The sequence below is a fragment of the Tamandua tetradactyla genome, chromosome 12 (assembly GCF_023851605.1).
Source record: "Tamandua tetradactyla isolate mTamTet1 chromosome 12, mTamTet1.pri, whole genome shotgun sequence".
Classification (NCBI taxonomy): domain Eukaryota; kingdom Metazoa; phylum Chordata; class Mammalia; order Pilosa; family Myrmecophagidae; genus Tamandua; species Tamandua tetradactyla.
The window spans coordinates 27,256,948-27,277,884 of record NC_135338.1 but is presented as its reverse complement, the minus strand read 5'-3'; the positions used below and the strand labels follow the sequence as shown (position 1 = coordinate 27,277,884).

Here is a 20,937-nt window from a genome sequence, read left to right as displayed (position 1 = left end):
GATATACTCTCCAGTAAAAAAACAAAGAATATAAAATTACACATAAACTACAAATCTGCCATGTTAAGGATGCAAACGAACAGAAAAGAGAATGGAAACTAATAAAAGTATTACTACTGATTCTCACTGGATGCTGGGTTATAGAGGATTTTAATATCATATTTTCTAAAATATCTACCAAGAGCCTGTATTACTTATCTAGCCAGGATTTTTTAAAAAAAGTTTTGTTAATTTAATTAGAGGCTAGGCTATATAATACAATGTGTTTGGACTTTAATAAACTTTAAGGCTCAGTTTCCTCATCTATGAACAGGACAAGAATTCTTCCCTTTCAATACTACTATTAAAATCATCACAGGGGTGGGCCGCGGTGGCTCAGCGGGCAAGAGTGCTTGCCTGCCGTGCCGGAGGACCCCGGTTCGATTCCCGGCCCCAGCCCATGTAAAAAACAAAAAACAAACAAACAAAATATAATAAAAAACAAGAAAATGTTTAAAAATGTTTCCCTTTCTTCCTCCCTTCCTTCCTTCTCTGTCTTTCCTTCCTTTCCTTCCTCTCTCTTTAAAAAAAAAAAAAAAAAAAAAATCATCACAGAACCTGACACATAAGTTGGCATTATAGCTGTTATCACTGTACTGTCAATAGCCTTAATGTGAGCAAAGAGGAGTTTGCTATTGTATTAAACAACCCTAAACAACTGTACTTTGAGGTTTTGTAAACATTTGAAATGTTTTGCAGTCTCCTCCCTTGCTGGCATGTTGTGACTTATTTTCTCCACTTGCTCCCCACCCCTTCTGATTTGCTGTTTCTAGTCTGCAGAGGGTTTAGAAATCAGATCACCTAGCCCATAAATTCTAAACTGACAACTCACAAACATGGGTCATTTTCCCCCATGGCAATGTAATAATATTTGAATTAGTAGCCAAAATGTAAAATCTGGGAGAGTTCACATAAAAATCCAGATTTCCAGCTTCTGAAAAACAGAAGATTTGGCAACACCAGGGCTGGTACTATCAAATGGCATACACTCTTCAGTGTACCAGTTTTCACCCTTTCCTAACGTCTCCCAGGTGATGACGCTGAAACTCAGCAGCCACATATCAGGACACTTGGACTGCTTTATTTTATCCTAGGTCTGATGACTGTTCCGCCTCAGTAGACATTTGATTTTATGACCTATTTCCTGCTGTGTAAGTCAGGGTCCAAACAGGAAAGAAAAGTGACAAGTAATTTGAATAGGGAAGGTTTAATATAAAGAGTAATCTAACAGGGGATTGGGTAATGAGGAATTAGCTAATAAAAAAGAATTTTAAAGAATATAGGAATAGCAGATATAAGTAGCAGTAACTAGCCTAGGAAGGAGACAGAGTGCTTAAAGAAGAGGCCCAATTCCAATTTGGCACGTGTTAATTTAAAAGTCACCTGAGACATTCAATGCTTCCTGTAAATTTTGATGGTATTTGGAGATGGTTGACCTCTGGAGTTTCAAATTCTGCTACACAAACTAAGCATAAGGCATAAGATTCACCACGGTAAAATGTCAGAAATGTTAAAGGTGTTTCTAATTTGAGGAGCTAAAGGTGCCATCATATTTTCATTTCTTATTTACACTGTGTTCATTAGGAAAGGCAATGTCATCTTAAGTGCTCTGGCAGGGATTCAAACTGACTTACACAGTTACACTTACAGTTTCAAATGTCATCTCTACCAAAGTTTGAAGCTTCTTCAAGCCTTAGTTTGCTCATTTGTAAAGTGAAGTTTAACAGTATCTATCTGATAGTCTTGTCTTGAGAATTAAATGAGATAATGCACATCAGTGCCTGGTACAATAAATATTAACTATCTTTAAAATTAGTATGCAGTTTCCATAATGCTTATCCTTATATTATGCTGGAGGAAAGAGGATTTTTCAGGAAAGTAATACCGAATCAGATTGTATCCATTTTATTTGATTCAAATTTAGGTTCATGAGGCAAAGATCTTTATTAGACAATAATCTGTAATTTAAATTTTGGGAAAGACTAAGTTATTGATTGCTTTTCAGATTTGGACAAATTACAGAGAATGCAAAGTTTAAAATGTCATAATTTAAAAATTAAATTCTAAATTGACAAAAAAAAACTTATTGTACAACCATAAGAGAATAAAATGTTACTATGCCGGACAAATGCAAAAGTCTGTAAAATGCAACTCTGTTAAACCTACTTCAAACAGAACAGCTTGTTGGAGAAAAGGTTTACTGAACGAATTTGTTGTTCAGCACAATAAGCCTTTGATTTGGTGTCAACTCCAAGCCCCACAGACACTTAGGAATGCACCAGTTATTATAATCAGACACAAAATAAAACTTTAAAACATGAAAGAACAAAACACAACTCCAAATGAGAAAGAGTACAATGAAGAAAAGAAAGTTAAATGCTAAAAAAAATACTATGAAGCAGGGAGGTTGGAGGAAAACCCCTGGCCTCTCCAAGTGGAATAAGAGTGCCAACCCCCATCAACACCTTTCAGATTCCAAACAAGTTGCAGAGATAGGTTTAATAAATGGTGGGAAATGGGGAGACATCAGTTATTACAAGTCTGTTACAAAATAAAAGTTTTAAAAATTACAAATCAGAACAGAGTTATAAAAATGAAACTCTTACTATCTTTTTTAATCAGCATTGAGAACCCCCAAATTTTTCTAAAGCTATTATTTTGTTCTATAGACATAGTTCTCTAAGCTCCTTGCTTATATTTTATCCTCACACCAGAAAAGACATGGAAATTAACTAGCTCAGTAGTCACACTGACTTTGAACTACACTGTCTGAGACATTTCCTTTTGAAATTAGTGCATTATTAATTATCCTAAATTCTTTATTGGAGTAAGAGTAGCACTAGTTCATTTGCATAACTATAGTTAACTCTATAGTTTAATTACTGTTTTAACATATGAAAAATGTGCCATTGTATAACTCAAGAGTATGCTATGCAAACTGGTCTTCAACAAAAAAAAATACAGAAACGAGAAAAAGCTGTCAGAACGACACACTTAGGCCTGCACTGTGAATGTCTTTTTTTTCCCCCACTTCATTTTCCTATTTCACTTTGATGATATTTTACAAATGTATTTGTCTGCAATGAAATGGAAATTAAACAAAAACTGGTCCTTCCCCAGGTCGTCTGATGAGCACTGCTCTGGAGTTCTGGTGAAACACAGCTTACTCTCTGTCATCAGCTCTATGACAAGGTGGAGACATGCTGAGGTAGACAATAATCCTAAAATAATCCATCTAAAATCCCACTTTGTATATTAGTTTAAATCTCAATTTCATTCATCATCCAGAGCAGCTGCTAACTGGGTTTATACTAGTTAATCTTAACTTGCAGAATCTCAACCTTCTTATGTGGCATGTTATTTTGAGCCAAAGTGCTCATTAAATGAATCTTAAAAAACAAAAGATAATGCTTAAATGGTGAGTCTAACTCCTTTAACAGATAGGACCTCATTTGCATAAAGCACATCTTGGCCTCCTTTACAAGTTTTGTTTTTCTCCTTCCCCGTGAAGAAGAGAACATCTTGATAATCAGAGTTCTTTACAGCTGTATTTGAGAATAAGAGATTGTTTTCTTCATTTTATAAATTATCTAGGCATGAAGGTACAGTCACTAGGATCATCAAGATCCTTGATCCTTGCATCAAGAGGCAAGAAAGAAGGTCACAAAAGTATTAAGAAAGGTGGCTGAGGGGGTGAGGAATGTTGGAGAAAGTGATAAGAGAAATCAGTGCCACATAAACCTCCTAATGGTCAGAGTGGGAAGTATGCACCACTGCTAACACAATTTCAGACTGTTTGATTTTAACGCATTTCTGAATACTAACTCTGCCATAATTAATGGTTTTATCGATCATCTGGCCTTTATTCCCGCTCTGAGAAATTCTGAAGAAAAAAGTAATGAATGGCAAAGCAGTAGCAAGATAAAGAAAACGAATGAAAAGCTTACCTTTTCAGGGAATTAAAAGTGAACCTAATAAATTAGGTTGACTTGCTCTTTTTATTTATAAAAATGTTAGTCTCTAAGAAAAGCAAGACTTCTTAAAGAGGAAAAGTAATTTAGCCAATTTAGGAGTTTGGGAAGCTATGTGCTATTTTTTGGGGGAGCTATCTTCTGCTTTCCAGTCCCCCATGAATGAACTTTATTTTTCAAATTTATCACTTCATTAGTTTCATGATACACTGGTCTACAATAATAGTATAATTTGTCTTTTAAAAATATTTCGTTTCTAGGAGACAGAAAACCAGTTGAATTCTAAAATTCTTTAAGCTATGTATATCTTGCAGTTTTATTCTAACAGCTCAAAATGCATTGATACTGATATAAACATAAAGACATTATGAATGCTGATTTATAACATTTTAAGACCTATTGCTGGGCAACTATTTGACCATCAACTTCAAAAGCTACAAATGACATGGCATATTAAATATTTTTATCGATGCGTGATTAAAAACACCACTCACACAGACATTTCCTTTCAGCAAAAAATAAACTTGCAAATACTTGCACATTACTATAATAATTTAAGATTATTTGAGAAAAATGTTGAATTTGGAAAAGTTCTAAACATTTTATAGAAAAAATGTTTTATTGTTTGCTTATTTGAATTAGTTATAATTCCTGACAAATGTTACGTCAATAAGTTTTTTTTCTTTTATGCTGTATGGTTGGGGTCACATTTCATTCTTTTTCCATATGGTATCCTGTTATTGCAGCACCATGATTTTTTTTTTTAAGTGCACAGGCCGGGAATCGAACACCGTCTCCTGCATGGCACGCGAGAATTTTACTACTGAACTACCCTTGCACTCCCCCTTAGTAAGTTTTTAAATATACAAACCACCCCACAAATGCCAGCCCTAATAGTGTCAATTCAATTCTAACATAGTTTTTTTTTTCTAATACAGTTTTAGAAGAATTATAAGAAAATATGGTTTAAGTCTGATACAAGATAGCAGGTCACCAAAGTACAGGACAAGCAGGTCACCCAAATAAGTGAAACAGGCTTCACAGGCCATGGTAAACCACGACAATCAGCCGCTACTCAGCTCTACACAACTGCAGAAAACAGCTCTGATTCTAACACACAGCATGAACTTGTTCAAATGATATAATCTGTCAGAGCCTGTTTCCTCATCTGTACTGAGTTCTTAAAATGAAGTCAGCTAACGTCCATGCTCAAAAAATGTTAGCTCATTATCATCATTAGATAGTGAGGAGTGCGGATAAAACGGGAAACAGAAGAGGAGAAACAGCAATTCAAGCCTTCCTTCCATTTGGTTATGGGCTTTACAGTCCCATCTTCCCTACCCATAGTAGCGTAGGAAACACATAGTCCCATCTTTCCTACCCACAGACTATTTCCTTCACCTGCCAAGCCTCCTCTTCCCTCAGGTTTCTTCAAATCCTTCCTCACACCTCATCTGTATCTTTACTTTCTACTTCAGGCCATACAATTGTCCCCTTTCCTCCAATAACACTTTCAGGGCTGGAAGTGAAACTAGGGGCAATTTTACCATTTTACTCCAGAGCTCCAAGAAAGATTCATGAAATCCAGTTCTCTCTGAATCTGACAGTCCTCTAAATAATGAACCTATCTGTATCTACATTGAACAAAGCTTTCATCCAACCTTTGCCCCTCTCTGTTGTGAATATTTGCTCAAGAAAAGACAAACTGCCAATTAAACCAAAATGTCAAAACATATTAGCAAAAAATTCATTTCTAAGCAAAGATTTGAAAACTTTAGAATATCTACTTCAGTGATCTCCTTTAAAAGGAAAATTGGTTTAACAATAACCAGTATTTTTTCCCCCTTACATTCGTTCTTTATAGATATCCCCAAGAAACATATGCTCGACCTTCTCAAAAAGATAAGTTATCACATTTATTTCAACTCATGGACGAATAACATTTTCTATTTATCTTTCTTGATAGTAATCTGGAACCTTGATTCCTGGGAACTTCCTGGAATTAAAAGAATGTTATAGTGCCTCTCTCCATGAAAATGCAGGGCCCCAAATTTTTGTAGACAATTTCAGGGAGTTCAAAATACCCAGGCCCTTGATGCTGAATATGAGGTTTGTTCCTATTGTTTTAAATGTGATGTCTTTTTAAAGGAGAGTCCTTCCTTAATGAGATCTTCAGCTCTGAGGTTAACTTGGGAAGTAGCTTCCCTTCACAACTGTTTCCACTTTCCAGCAGCCCTCCTGACAGCTGACAGAAAATTGAAAATATCTTACCTCTGAGAAATTAACAGCCAAGGGAATGATTCCAGCCACGTAACATCCCACCAACATAGCCGCAGACAGTAGACTAATGGAGAGGAAATCATCCATTCTGCCCTCCTTTATTCAAAATCCACCACCACCACAAAACCACAAATTTTCAGTGACTTCAAAAGATGCTTAAAATGTTAAACACGTGTAGTGGTTCCAAGAGAACAGGTAGACTTTCCAGTTCTTTCGGCCTCCCCACCAGCAGATGTGTTCTCGAGGAACCTTTTTCTTGAACGTGCCTGCAAACCCTTTTGCGGATATTAGCACCAGAGAGAACTTTCAGCAATCTTTAGTCCCAGTCCCTGGACCCCTAGATGCCAGTGACTGGATTCCCGTGGGTGAACCGTTGGAGATGGAAAAGTCAATCGGAAAACGTGCGAACGAGAGACGTCTTCAATCGTCGGAAAAAGATTGGACAACGGAGCCACTCCCTCTACAGACAACGTCCCAGGTGGCAGCAGGAAGAAGAGGGTCACCCAAGCGAACCTGTTCGTTCTCCTGGTGTCCCTTTTCCCCTGGGGGCTACCCTGCGGGTGGTCCTCCCAAGGCTGGGACCAGCCCACCAGTCCCGGCAAACTCTCCTCCAAGTCTAGAATGGGGAAAGGAGTCCTGCAGGTCTTTAACGACGAGTCCTAGGGATTCAGCAGCGAAGCTGATACAAAGTAGTCTCTGCCCTATACCCAGAGCTGCTCATGCTACTCCACTCCGCGGGGCCTTGACCCGAAACCGCCGAAACTAAAGCAGCCATGGCCGCCAAGTGGCAGCTCTTCATTACATCCACTTCCGGATTGACTCACCCCCCCACCCCCTCTAGAAGGGCACTTCCGGGTTACAACAGACCTGTGGCCCTAGATACCTATGCCGCCGCCATTTTTGAGTAGGGCTAGTGAAAGAATACACGTGCACTATCTGGTGATCACTCCAGCCGTACGTATAACAACAAGAATATGGAAAGCAACGTCTTGGTTAAAAAAAAAGGATTCTCGCCCTCCGAATCATTCCGCGGGCATCCAATTGCCCTTATCCAAAATGGTTGAAGCATTCAGCATCTGCTCTAGCCGCCGGAAATATGTGCGCCTCTATGATCCAAAAGCCTCTTTCTGTTGCGCTTCTGACGACTTCCGGCGGCACCTCTCGCGGGGATTGGCTGTTGGCGGCGTTGAGGCTCAGCTAGCGTGCGGCGGTGTCGGCAGCGGCTGCAGTGAAGGAGTTTGGCGCGATGGTGAGACAGACCTTAGCGGCTTCATGAATCTCTGGTCTACGGGGTGACCCCATCCCCAAACATCATCCAGGCTCCCCTATCTAACGCGAGCGTGCTGCTCCGCAGTTCTTCCCATTCCCGCCGTAGAGACGCTGGGCCTGGCGCTAGGCCCTGGAGCCCGGGTCCGCCCAAGCATTTGCGCGCCTGCTCGCTGGCTCCTGCAAGGCGAGACGTGGGCCTGAGGATGTGCTTTCTGCCGACTGTTGCTTACTGGAGGGAGGCGTAGGGATGGTGTGCTTTCTTTCCAAACTCTTTAGTAGGAACAATGGCTGGGAGATGTGTGACAAACCTGTTCTCGAAGCTGCCATAGTCACCTTACTGCACCCAGCATGTGGTCAAGAGGGGTCGTGTTTGCTTTGTAATTTTTCTTACTCATTCCCTTTTGTTTTCCTGTGCGTTACATGTTTTGATGTTGTTTTTTGTGTTTGTAAACACTGTTTTCCAAGACCCATAGAAAGCCCATTTGACATTTCCGTCAGCTCTTGTCCCTGTTGTTAACCTTATTTACATAATTTTGGAGCCGGAGGCTTAAAAGAGAGGCATAGTTGAGGGCCTAGGTCCCTTAGAATCCGACCGGGATAGCAGTTGAGTGAATCGAGTTTTTTTGTTTGTTTTTAGTTCATAAAAAAGAGATGCTCACAGAGATCATGAGGACTCAGAGTTAGTTCCACACTTCAACTTTGGTTTTCTGGTTGCTGGTTTTGTAATTGCCAATTCAGTAATTGTTAACAAGGTACTGACTTAAGTTGTGTTTTTCTGATCAGAAGACTGGGTTACAGTCCCGGTTTTGCTGTAACTAGCAGTGTGACCTTGAGCAAGTCATTTTACCTTTATGGGTTTTTCTCTGCCTTTATGACACTATTGGCTATTTTGTTAAAATGTTCATATTAAAATCTAAGAAAATGACAGCACGTAATAGCAACAACCCATCTGGTTGGGCAAATATCAGTGATATTTCCTTATTCTGTCTGAGTAAAATTGAAAATTAGAAGTAGTAATTGAAGTGAATGATAATTGGTCTGAAAGCCTTTAAGTACTTTTGCCTTATTGGAAATGCAAGCTGCAATTTCTTTTTTTCTTTTTTTTTGTAGTTTGGAGGGAGCATTTGACACTAATGAGCAAATTGTTTATTTAATATTTCTGCAATAGCACATGACTATTCTTAGATTTGTGTTTGGAATTGTGCTTTTTTTGTTTTGTTTTTCCTGACTGAGTTTTAACAATCTTTTTTTTTTTTTCAGTTGTGGTAAATAGAAAAAAAGATATCTATATTTTTGTCTTGATCTTTCCCCCAAGAATTAAGGCTATAAGGAGGCAAGGACCAAATCTGCAAAGAAGGGAAAATTGTTTGGACAATTACATTTGGATTTTTAATAAAATAATCCAAAGGATTTTGAAAACCGTGACCAAAACCAGTTTGGGAAGTATTATGATCTTAAAAAATTGGTAACAGGAAGGTACTGCCACTTAAAAATAACTATTTTGATGATAGTTTTGTGAATTTAGTCCTGTAATAGTCTTAATAATTTTTAATCCTTGTCTTTTGGCAGTCTATATTGAGAAGAATAAGCTTTTGCCCAGAGACGTTTATGACTGGATATAAAAAACAGCATAGTCTGTATCCATTTCCCTCAGTTTCCTGTGTTATCCTTTCAAATAAATTAGTCCTTTAATTTGCATTAGAACAAGAACAAAAATAATATGGAAGCAACTGGTATAGCTAATGTATAGGACAAGCCCTGTTGCAGAGATGTTAATATGGTTGCTATAAAGTTATTAGCTTCTCAACAAATGAGCCATTAAAACAGCCTTTTTTGGTTGGGTGGTTTACAAAAACCTTTTTTTTTTTTTTTGCATGGGCAGGCACTGGGAATTGAACCCAGGTCTCTGTCATGGCAGTCAAGAACTGCCTGCTGAGCCACTGTGGCCTGCCCTACAAAAACTTTTGGGTAACAAATAATCTGTAATACTTTATCTAGCTTTTACTCTAATTATTATTTAGCAAAGGTTCTGACTGTTTGCAGGTCATTATAGGTGAGTGAAGATTAATTATTCTTCATCTTTTGATACCAAGTTGATTTTAAACCCTCTCAAGCTTTTCATCAGAATAACTCAGTTCTTGATGAAGAGGGAAGAGTATGATAACCTTTCGCTTTACATATTGCCTTCAAGGTACTATTTTTCATTTGCTTACTCATAAAATCTGGGTGTCAGATGTTTCAACTCCAATTTGTTGATCGTTAAAAGTTCTGATCATTTCAAAATGACTTTTCATAATGAGATTTTTTTGCCCCAAAGTACTAGTACAGAAAAAGAAAAGGTTTGGTTTGAGGTAGGGTTTACTGTGGATGCATCATAACTTGAATTTAATTAACCGGTCTTACATACCTTGCAAAAATTGGTGGGGTAATAATTTTATAGATCAGTATTTTCTCAGCCAGGTGCAGTTTTCTCTGCTGAGGGACATTCTGTAATTTCTGGAGACGTTTTTGGTTGTCACAACTTGACAGTGGCATGTAATAGGTGGAGGCCAGGGATGCCCATAAGCTGCCTACAATACAATGCACAACACAAATCCCCACAACAAAAAGTCATCAAGCACAAAATGTCCACAGTGCAAAGATTGAGGATCCCTAAAATAGACCAACTAAAGTAAGCATGTGCCTGCCCTCTCTCGACCCCCTCCCACCCACCCCCCGCTCCCCACCCCCACCATGAACATGAGGTGGGCAATAAGAATCTGTCAGTTTTTCTTTGGCACATTTTAGTGTGATTATTTAACCATTTTGTATGACTCTATTGTTTAAAAATCTGTGATTTGGTAAAAATAGCCCAATAAAGCAAGTTATCTGCTAAGTGAATAATTTAATGTGTTTTCTAGAGTAACATTAACTATATTAATATTAATTTTGTATTGCAGTTTTACTTTATATCTTGATGTTTGAGTTTAACCCCTGGATAAGAAGCGACTCCACTGTTGTTGGAAGTGGAAAAAGAAAATGGGTTGATAAAGTGTTTGCAATGATTATAGTGTTTCCCCTTTTCTCTCTTAATTAGCCTACACCTAAATTTTTATTAGGGACTTAATGGGACAGAAGATAGAAAGTGACTAATAGAGATAGAATGCCTAACATGATTTATAACCTAATTGGGGAGAAAAGATAGAAGAGAAAGCACCATGAGGTAGCTTATGCAGATTAAGTACAGGCTGTAAATGGAATAGGAGTTTGAGGAAGAAGCAGTCATTAAGGCCTGGGGGACTAATATAGTGACCTTGAGGAGATGTGGATCCTGGTTTTGCTACCACATTGGGCAAAGGCAGGGTGGGCATCCTGGTTTAGGTATGTTTTAACAACCAAAAATCATGTGCCAAAGGGGGATTTTTATATCATACCATGAATTTCTCAAATGTGAGTTAGAAGCTTATATGAAATCAATTTTTTCTCTTGTAGTCTCACACCATCTTGCTGGTACAGCCTACCAAGAGGCCAGAAGGCAGAACTTATGCTGACTATGAATCAGTGAATGAGTGCATGGAAGGTGAGTTTATCAATAATTGAGGGGGTAGAAATCTTTGTTATTTTGTTACCTGACATTCACTATTAGAATATGTCTCATTTAGGAACTGGATTTGTATTTTCCTCCAGATTTGATGAACTATTAGCTTGAGCAGGGAACATAGATATTTAGGACTAGATTTGCTGAATATTTGAAACGTTAGTTATACAGGGTTTTTTGGCAAATATTATTTTACTTTTTTAATCAAGTTCATATATGTATATATAAACAAATAAAATGAATGAATGATTTTTCAAAGCCTTTTGCTATTTTATATAATATGTAAATATATTTAAGATATCCCTTGTACAGTCTGGTTCAACTCAACCACTGTAGAGTTAAGCCATTGAGATTTGGCTGTAGCCCATCAGAATGTTGTTAGAACATAAGGATTAGTTCCGAGGATAAAGACAAAAGGAACCTAAATCAGTGGAATTTATTATACACTTGATAAGTCAGTACCACCCTGAAAGGAACTTAGCTCCCAATGTTTCTGTGCTCAGTAAAGCATTAGACAAGAGCACATAGCTTGGTTCTCCACAAATTGGGTTTATTTTTATGCTTAATCATTACTTTGAGTAGAGCAGTTGTGCACCCTCCAACACCCTTTTTATCAGTTGTCCTTTCTTTGCTTCTTCCTATAAAGATTTTTAAGTCATTTTGTTTTGCTGTGGGGCATATTCCTGATTCTGTTGATTATTCAAAACTAATTTGGTATTTTAAGCCAATAGTGGGTAGGCCTGTGGGAAAAAATACAGAGATAGCTTCTAGGTAGCTGGTACCTTTCCTTCCTCGTTGCCACCAAATTCTCTAATTTTTAAAGGAGACTAAGGCTCTTGTTCTGGTTGCTTTTTTTAGTTCCATTCCTCTGCTGGCATCCTTATTTCTCAGAAAGGCAGACATTGTGCACAAACTGCCTTAGCAGTTTGTTATCTTACCTGTATTACCGTATTTAGTCTTTGATTCTGCAGTACTCTTTACTAATCTTTGCTGATTTTAGCAAAGCCTAACTTCTATCTGCATCTTACGCAAACATACCAAGCATTAACACTCACCTTGCATTGAAATATTCTCCAAAAGAAAGAATACTAAATAGGTCTGCCAGTGCCTTCTTTTATGCAGTTAGTTCCCATTTCTTCCTTCCCCAATCCCCAGGCAACCATCAGTGTATTTTCTGGCTCTGTGGGTTTACGTGTCTTGGATGTTTCATATAAATGGAATAATAATAATATGTGACCTTGTTCTAGTTTGCTAACTGCTGGAATGCTATACACCAGAAATGGAATGGCTTTTAAAAGGGAGAATTTAATGAGTTGTAAGTTTACAGATCTAAGGCCGAGAAAATGTCCCAATTAAAACAAGTCTATAGAAATGTCCAATCAAAGGCATCCAGGGAAAGATACCTTGGTTCAAGGAGGCCAATGAAGTTCAGGGTCTCTCTCTCTCTCAGGTGAGACGGCACATGGTGAACACAGTCAGGGCTTCTCTCTTGGCTGGAAGGGCACATGGCGAATAGGGTGTCATCTGCTAGCTTTGTCTCCTGGTTTCCTGTTTCATGAAGCTCCCTGGGAGGCATTTTCCTTCTTCATCTCCAAAGGTCACTGGCTGGTGGACTCTCTGCTTTGTGGTGCTGCAGCATTCACTGCTCTCTCTGAATCTCTCTGAATCTCTCATTCTCCAAAATGTTTCCTCTTTTATAGGACTTCAGAAACTAATCAAGACCCACTCAAATGGATGGAGACATGTCATCCCCTAATCCAGTTTAACAACCATTCTTAACTAAATCACATCAGCCAGGGAGATGATCTCATTACAGTTTCAAACATACAGTATTGAATAGAGATTATTCTACCTTTACGAAATGGGATTTATATTAAAACATGGCTTTCTTAGGGGGCATATATCCTTTCAAACCAGCACAGACCTTTTTTGTCTTGCTTTCATTTAGCATGTTTCTGAGGTTTGTCCATGTTGTTTCATGTATCAGAATGTCATTCCTTTTTATGGATGAGTAATAATTATTCTTTTGGGTGTAGCTTTCCAGTTGTCCCAGCACAATTTGTTGAAAAGACTGTTCTTTCACTCATTGAAAAGTTCTCACATTCTTGTTGAAAATCAGTTAACTGTAAGTGTGAGCATTTATTTCTAGATTCTCTAATCCATTAATTTATATACCTGTCCTTATGCCAGTATCACACAGTCTTGATTATTGTAGCTTAATGGTTAAGTTTTGAAATCAGTAAATGTGAATCCCCCAGCATTGTTCCTTGTCCAGATTGTTTTGTTATTATAGGTCTCTTGCATTTCCAGAACAAATTGCCTGTCAGTTTCTGTAGAAGCAGCTTGGACTTCATTGGGATTTTGATGAGATTGTATTGACTCTATAGATTATTTTGAGGATATTGCCATCTTAAGAATTTTAAGTCTTCCAGTCGTTGAACACAGGATATCTTTCCATTTATTTAGGTCTTTTAATTTCTTCAATAGTGTTTTGTAGTTCAGTGTGCAAGTCTTGCTCTTCTTTTGTTAAATTTATTCCTAAGAATTTTATTCCTATTTGGTGCATTTATAAATGGAATTGCTTTCCTAATTTCATTTTCAGATTGTTTATTGCTAATTTATAGACATATAATACTTTTTTTATACGGTTCCCTATTATATATATCCTGATACCTTTCTAGGTTGATTTATTCTAATATTTTATGTGTATGTGTGATTCCTAAGGATTTTTTATATTCAGGATCATGTCCTCTACAAATAAGAGTTGTGCTTCTTCCTCTCATGGGACCGTCTCTTCTTTTTCTTGCCTATTTGCCCTGGCTAGAGCCTCCAGTGCAATGTTAAATAGAAGTGGTAAGAGTGAATATCCCTACCTTGCTCCTGACTAGATAGTTAGATGCTTATTACATTGTGAGAATGCTTTTTATGCATTATCTCACATTATCCTCACAATAACTCTGTAAAGAGGGACTGCTATCCTGTTTTTTTTTACAGATAAGCCTCAGGGAAGATGAGTCATTTGCCCATGGTTTCACAGTAAAAAGCAGAATTGAAATTCAAGTCTTCCAGAATCCAGAGCTCATGACCTTAAATATCCTGTTGTGCTAATCACTTCCCTGCTTGCTCATTTTTATCAGGATTTTTTTTCATTGCATCAGAATTTGAGAACCGAATAAGAATGCGTTCATTTGTCATCTATCATTCCCAAGTGGTACTTTATGTCTTTATTGAAGCTTTAGTAATATTTGTTTATTGAATACATAATAATAATACCCACAGTGTTATCACTTGCCATCAAATGACAAGTCCTTAAAAGATCCAATGATTTAAAATAATCACTTCATTACTAAGGCCCAGTATAGTTATCTGCTGAATTTACAAAATAGAAGGATATTAACTAGTAGCAATAATTGAAGTCCATCAACCCAATGTCCTTTTCCCAGCCCAACTTTATAAAACTTTTATTAAATCAATATATAAAACTGTTCATATCTAGAAGTTTGTGCGCTTATAAGATCTTGGGCTTTTCCCCCTTTCTTAGGTGTTTGTAAAATGTATGAAGAACATCTGAAGAGAATGAATCCCAACAGTCCCTCTATCACATATGATATCAGTCAGTTGTTTGATTTTATTGATGATCTGGCAGACCTCAGCTGCCTCGTGTAAGTATTAGCCACCATTTCTCTTAACTTGTATTTTTTAATCATTTATTCATCATTTTAAGGTGATTTGTAGTATTAGTAGTTCACTGTGTGCCTGATATGGATCTTTACTTTTGAGTACTATGTAGTAGTTAATATTTCATCTACATAAAGATTATAAATTAAATTGGCAACATATTCTTAAAGCTAAAAGCACAGGAAAATCTCAAGGATTTAGCTAATTGAAGTAGTTACTATGCATAGAGGATTCTAATTATGAAGTTCAGCTCCTAATTCCTTGTTCCTTATACCAAATCTAAGTTTTTTTTCTTACAGTCTTTGTCATAAACCAGTCAGTTTTGTCTTTGGACAAAAACCAAGATTATTCTTTTTGTGACAATATTTCTAAAACTTTATATGTAGGACTGAAATGAATTACTTAAATCTGAGCCTGGTTAAACATGTACATTTTGATATGTTAGTCTCAGAGCTTTCTCATTTGTTTTTTCCTAGCATATCATGTTTGTTAAAATGGTTTGTATCAATAACTTACTTAACATCACTACCACCAAAGGGCATGGAGTGATTTAGACTTAATCACAACGTTTTTGGATGATAGACTAGTGAAAGTAGAGCTAATTTTATGAGGAAATTAGAGGCCTATATGAGGTCGTCTTCAGGTCACAACTGTTTTTGTACTTATTACATACCAGGCAGTGTGCTTGAGGCTGAAAGAACAATAGTAGAAAACACCCAGTTCCTACTTACAGGTACTCCCTGGATCACCCCTGCTCTCTCTCCAGATGTTCCTGATGAGAATAAGTGTTTCCTCAGGATTTTTAGATTTGTTTTCTGCACGTCTTCATGGTCTTTCAGTTTTAGCCATTTTATTTTGCTCACTCAAAATATTTAAGCGATTCCTTTCTGGTCTTTAAAAAATGTCTTAATGAAGTTTGATTATAGTTTTTTCAATATAAATAACCTCAAAATTATAAGAGGCCAACAGCTGCAACTATTATGGTATGTTTTGTAATGTCAATAGTTGATCTTATAATTTGACATGTATATAACACAAAGAGAAGGCATGTGTTCACTGAACAAATACTTATTGAGTGCTGACTATATACCAGCTATATTTTAGGTACTGGAAATTCATCAGTGAAGAGAGCAAATGAAAAATCCCTGCTCTTATAATGCTTACACTCTAGTGGGGGAGAAGCAAACCACAATAGATAAGTGGATTATAAAATATTAATTGGGGTTAATCACCATAGTTAAAAATAGAATGGGGTGGAGGATGAGGAGGCCTGCTGGGTGGTTGGTGGTTTGCAGTTTTCGTTAGGTTTGCTAGGAGTTGGTTAAATAAGATGGTGATGTTTGATCGCAGATTTGGCTAGAGAATGAGCCATGCAGATATTAAAGAAAGAATGTACCAGAGAGAACACCTAGTGAAAGGGCCCGGAATAGGAGTGTGCTTGGCATGTTTGTAGTCAGCAGGGAAGCTGGAGGTTGTTGGGGCGAGAATTAAGAGATGAAATTGGAAAGGGAATGAAGGAGGGAGAGGTGATATCCTAGAAGTCAGTTCAGAAGTGTTTCAAGGAAGTTTTAACCTGTTTATGATTTTTCAATATAAATAGCCTCAGAATTATAAGAGGCCAACAGCTACAACTGTTATGGTATGTTTTATAAGGTCGATAGTTGATTCTAAAATTTGACATATATGACACAAAGAGAACATGTATGTTCACTCAAATGAAATAGATTTTTGCCCTAAAGGAGTGCAGAGAAATGGGGTTATACCTGGAGGAAAAGAGTTTTGCTTTTTTTTTTTTTTAAGGGGGAAGTAATAGAAGTTTGCAAGCTGATGAAATGATCTGAATAGAAAGGAAGAAATAGATGGTTTTAACCAGCATCTTAACAGCTCGTCAGTAGTAAAAGAGGCAGAACAGGTAGATGTGGAAGCTTGGGAAGATTATTTTCTGATCGCTTCTGTCATCTCAGGAAAATAGGATGCAAGGACACCATTTGAAATTGAAGATGGGGAAGAGGTATTAGAGATTTGCTAAATGGGAAGAAAGTAAATAGTTTAGAAGGGTGGGAGAGTGGGGATTTGGGGAATGTGTGATTTCTGGGAAGCATTAGTGTTCTAATGTTGATAGGATACTGATAATGAATTTAAAGTGAAAGGAGTCATTGTGATTATGGTTTTGTATTTGGTCCCTTTTAACCTGGATAGGAAGTAGATGGAGATTTAGCAAAGAGGGTGAATACAAGAGTGTTTTCATGGCTGAATGACCATGAAATTTAGAGGAGGTATAGACAGATAGAGGTAGGATAAATTATTTATAGCTCTCACTGGGGTCTGAGGATTGCTGAGGTTGGAATTTTCAAGATAGAAAGTAGGAAGTAGTGATCAGAAATGGTATGCTTGAAATTGGAAGATTGTGGTTACTAGTAAGTAGGAACATACTACATGTATGTCATAATGACAGAACATAACTTTTTTTAACTTTATGCCATTACTTGTAAACCAGGAACCACATCTAACATGCCAAAATGATTTCTCATATTTGCATTATTCAAGCAAAATATAGGACAAAGATTTCTCTTTTCCCTAAGATAATTCTTTCTAGTGACTTTATTTCAGGTAGCATAGAAGAGATGCTGATCTATAGTTTTTAGTCTTTCTGAAAAGCTGTTAATTGTAGCTATTTATGCTTTTCTCTCTAACATTGAAATTTTTTGGTCTCTGAAAACTTTGGAAATTTAGGATTTAGAACCATTTTGTACACATTACTTTGGTTATATCCCTTTTGTTAATTTGAATATTCAGGAAAAATGAGACATATGTTCCAAAGAGGTCTATTACTGCCATTTCACTTCCGGGATAGTAAGCACATCCTGCTTCTCTCCCTAATCAAGGATTGTGACTTGGGCTCTTACTCCTCAGATCAGGGATAGAGTCTATTTTTGATTTGTAAATGTGTAGTCATTTCTTCTCTTGTTAAATTTACTTCTCTTGTTAAAATTACATAGTGACCTAGGACATTTTCTAATTGATTTATTTTTTAATCAATGTTAGAGGAAATGCAAAAATGTGTTTCTACTTTGTGACATGATTAAACCCAGGGCAAAATTACTGTGTGTTGATAGTAAAATTTCAACTTGGAGGATTGTATTTTGTATATTTAAAGTCAGTGAATTTCTTCACAAGTCTCTTATCCATACTTTTTTTAAAATAAGTTTTTTATAAAATTAAATAACCTGGTGAATATGCAGGTTTTTCTTGCTTAGAGACAAAAGGAGCATTTTTGTTAGAAAAATTAGTTATTGTCGAGGAGGTATACCTAATCAGGAAGACAGCTGAAGATACTGATGATTTCACTGCTCACACTCACACCTACTGTTCTTGAATAAACCCACATTCACCTACCATAACATAACAATAGGCTAAAAGATTCGTCCATGCCAGCAGCTAAGGATTTTATTAATGTACTTATCATTTAATTGTCTTGTTTTCAAGTGCTGGTTAATAGCCATCAACGCAGCTTTCAATAAAGAAGGCTTTATTACTATTTCATGAATTGGAAGATGAGCTTGCAAGTTGATGGATTTCCTAAGTGTTCACAAGCCTAAGTGATTGTATTGAGGGAACAGTCTTAATGATTAGGCTTTTCTTTCAGATATTACAGTTCTGTTTCTTGTTTTCAGTTCTCTGCCATTGGTAGTATAAATATCATACTCTTGTTACACCTTGAAGTAAACTAGACTAGCACTTATTAAGGAAGCATGAACAGAGGGTGTTCACAGAAAATTTACTTTTTAGAATACTTGTAACAAAAGGAAACTAGTAAGAAGCCAAATGTTTCTTTTTCCTGGTTAAATATTTTATAAAATGGAAAGCTTATGCATTTTTAATAAACCTGTTTCTGGCTTACCATTGGAGGGAAACATGTTGTTAACAGTATGAAACATTTCTACTTCAGAGTTTGTTTCCCTTGCCAAAAATTGAAGCTTGTATTTATACCTCAGTGGTTAACAGCAAGGACTCTGGGGTGAGGAATGTTTAAACTCTGTTACTTGTACAAAGTCACTTAGTTATTATGTTGCTTTCTTTCTTTGAACTTTGGTTTCCTCTCTTATAAAATAGGGATAATTTATCATACCTACTCACAAGGTTGTAAATAGGATTAAGTACGTTAATTCAGGTAAGCACTTAAAATAATAACTGGCATTTGGTAATCTTTTAATAAGTGTTATTATTGTATTTAAATGTTTTGTTTTTTGGGTTTTTTTGTTTGGTGTTTGCTGAGAAGTTAAAAATAAAACTTAATGGCTAAAGCAACACAGTAATTGATAAATTAGGTATTAATAGGTTTCTAGGGGTATCCTTAAGGTGTCTTTGTACCTGAACTAAGTGGCTCCGTAAAAACAAACTGCATCTTTGTTCTCCCTTGAATGCTGTACAGTGTTCCCACCAAGTGGTGCACGTGGGTTTGAAATGCTGGTTATGATTTGTATTTGTGAGATCTGTTTTTTTATACTGTACCTTTAATTTTTGGCTCAAAAAAATGAATTTATTGCTAGACTGGAGTTTTAGGTCAACTGGAATGTTTATTCCTATTTGTTGAGGCCTTCAAAGATACTTTGAGTGATTGTCTGTTGAGAGTGATACCTTGGGATTTAGAAATCCTTGGAGTCCCTTTGGAGTCCCCCTTGGAGTTTTATTGCTAACATAGTCCTTGCCCTCTTGATAATTCTCTATAGTCCTCTGTCCAGGACTAACATTATTTATTTTTAAAAAGCAAATTCTAAAATATAGACTATAATATTCCCTTCTCATTATATTTCATGGCGGAAAAACCAACATCTTTGTGGAAGTAACATGTTTTTAGAGGTTTTTTAGGTTTGTTTGTTTTTTCCAGGATAAATTTATCGGATTTGAAGATCATACTAGTGCCTGTTTTTGTTTTTGTTTTCAGTTTTTTAATCACTAAAGGAATCAAAACTAGTAGTTATGCAGGAAAAAGGACAAATGGTTTCTGGCCACACTGTTATAAAGTAGATATGTAACACACAGCACATTTAACTTAACATCTCTAGGCCATGGTTTCTTTTTCCATTGTAAGATTGTACTAGATGATCTAAAATTGGTGTCACTTAAAATTCAAGGCTTTGAAAAAAAAAAAAATTCAAGGCTTTGTAGTCAGCTCTTTAAACTTTCATTAAGTTCATTTATAAAGATGTGCATGTCTGTGCCACCTTTGGGCAGCTATAATTTGGTACTTTAAAATCATGACAGTAATGAACTGCTGTAACCTTCCTTATTACCTTTCTATTCCTCAGCTACCGAGCTGATACCCAGACATACCAACCTTACAACAAAGACTGGATTAAGGAGAAGATCTACGTGCTTCTTCGTCGGCAGGCCCAACAGGCTGGGAAATAGTTGAGCTGGAAGCATTATAGGGGGATGGGGGTGGACTTTGGAACACAGGTGTGTACAGCGTGCTGTAGTAGAGGTTTTGTACTATAGTAGTCCTGTTTCCATTTTGTTACACTCTAGCCAGGATTGAATGTATTAGATGAAATACGAAGATCTTGTTCAATCTGAAACCCCTGTTGCCCACTCTTCCCCCCCCCCTTTTTTTTTACTTAAACATTTTTATGATGATTTAGATGAAAGTTGTTCTTTGTCAGTTAATGTTGGTTCCAATCCTTCAGACTGTTTGTATCTGCTTTATAACATTCACTGTACTAACCTTTCTGCAAGATGGGGTGGGGGGTGGTGACAAAGTTTAGTTATGTCCTCAAGAAAAAGTCTTAGTTAAAAATAAATAAATGCTCTTTAGTTATATTTTTCCCCCAAGTGATTTTTTTTATCTCTTTATAGTTGAATTTTCTTGCAACATTATCAGTTTCAAAACCAGCGGGCTGCTACACAAAGTATTTTAAGAAAGTGTATATATATGTGCTGAATACATTTTGCTGTGGTCTCTGTGAACTAACAAGCTTCATTTTTCCTGCCTTTTAAGTGAAGCTAAACTGTAGTTCCCAGGTTTGTGCCTGTTGCTGGCAACACATTACAAAAGGTTTTCTGGTGATAGCTATCTGCAACAGCCACCAGCTGGATTCCTTAGCGGTGATCAAGTACTCTTTC

The 20,937-nt window shown here is 36.8% G+C and overlaps 2 protein-coding genes across 2 annotated transcripts in view; one reads left to right on the top strand and one right to left on the bottom strand.

Moving 5' to 3' along the window:
* SLC39A9 (solute carrier family 39 member 9) overlaps positions 1–7,417 on the bottom strand; it is a 105,347-nt gene extending 97,930 nt beyond the window's left edge. Inside the window, exon 1 of the mRNA XM_077122835.1 lies at positions 6,282–7,417. Coding sequence (XP_076978950.1) covers positions 6,282–6,377 — 96 coding nt within the window. The 5' untranslated portion in view covers positions 6,378–7,417. The remainder of the gene's footprint in view (positions 1–6,281) is intronic.
* On the top strand, positions 7,407–20,634 carry ERH (ERH mRNA splicing and mitosis factor). The gene is made up of 4 exons (XM_077122836.1): positions 7,407–7,539; positions 11,031–11,118; positions 14,678–14,798; positions 20,124–20,634. The coding sequence occupies exons 1-4, from the start codon at positions 7,537–7,539 to the stop codon at positions 20,224–20,226; spliced, it is 315 nt and encodes a 104-aa protein (XP_076978951.1). The 5' UTR covers positions 7,407–7,536; the 3' UTR covers positions 20,227–20,634.
* Positions 20,635–20,937: the final 303 nt, after the last annotated feature.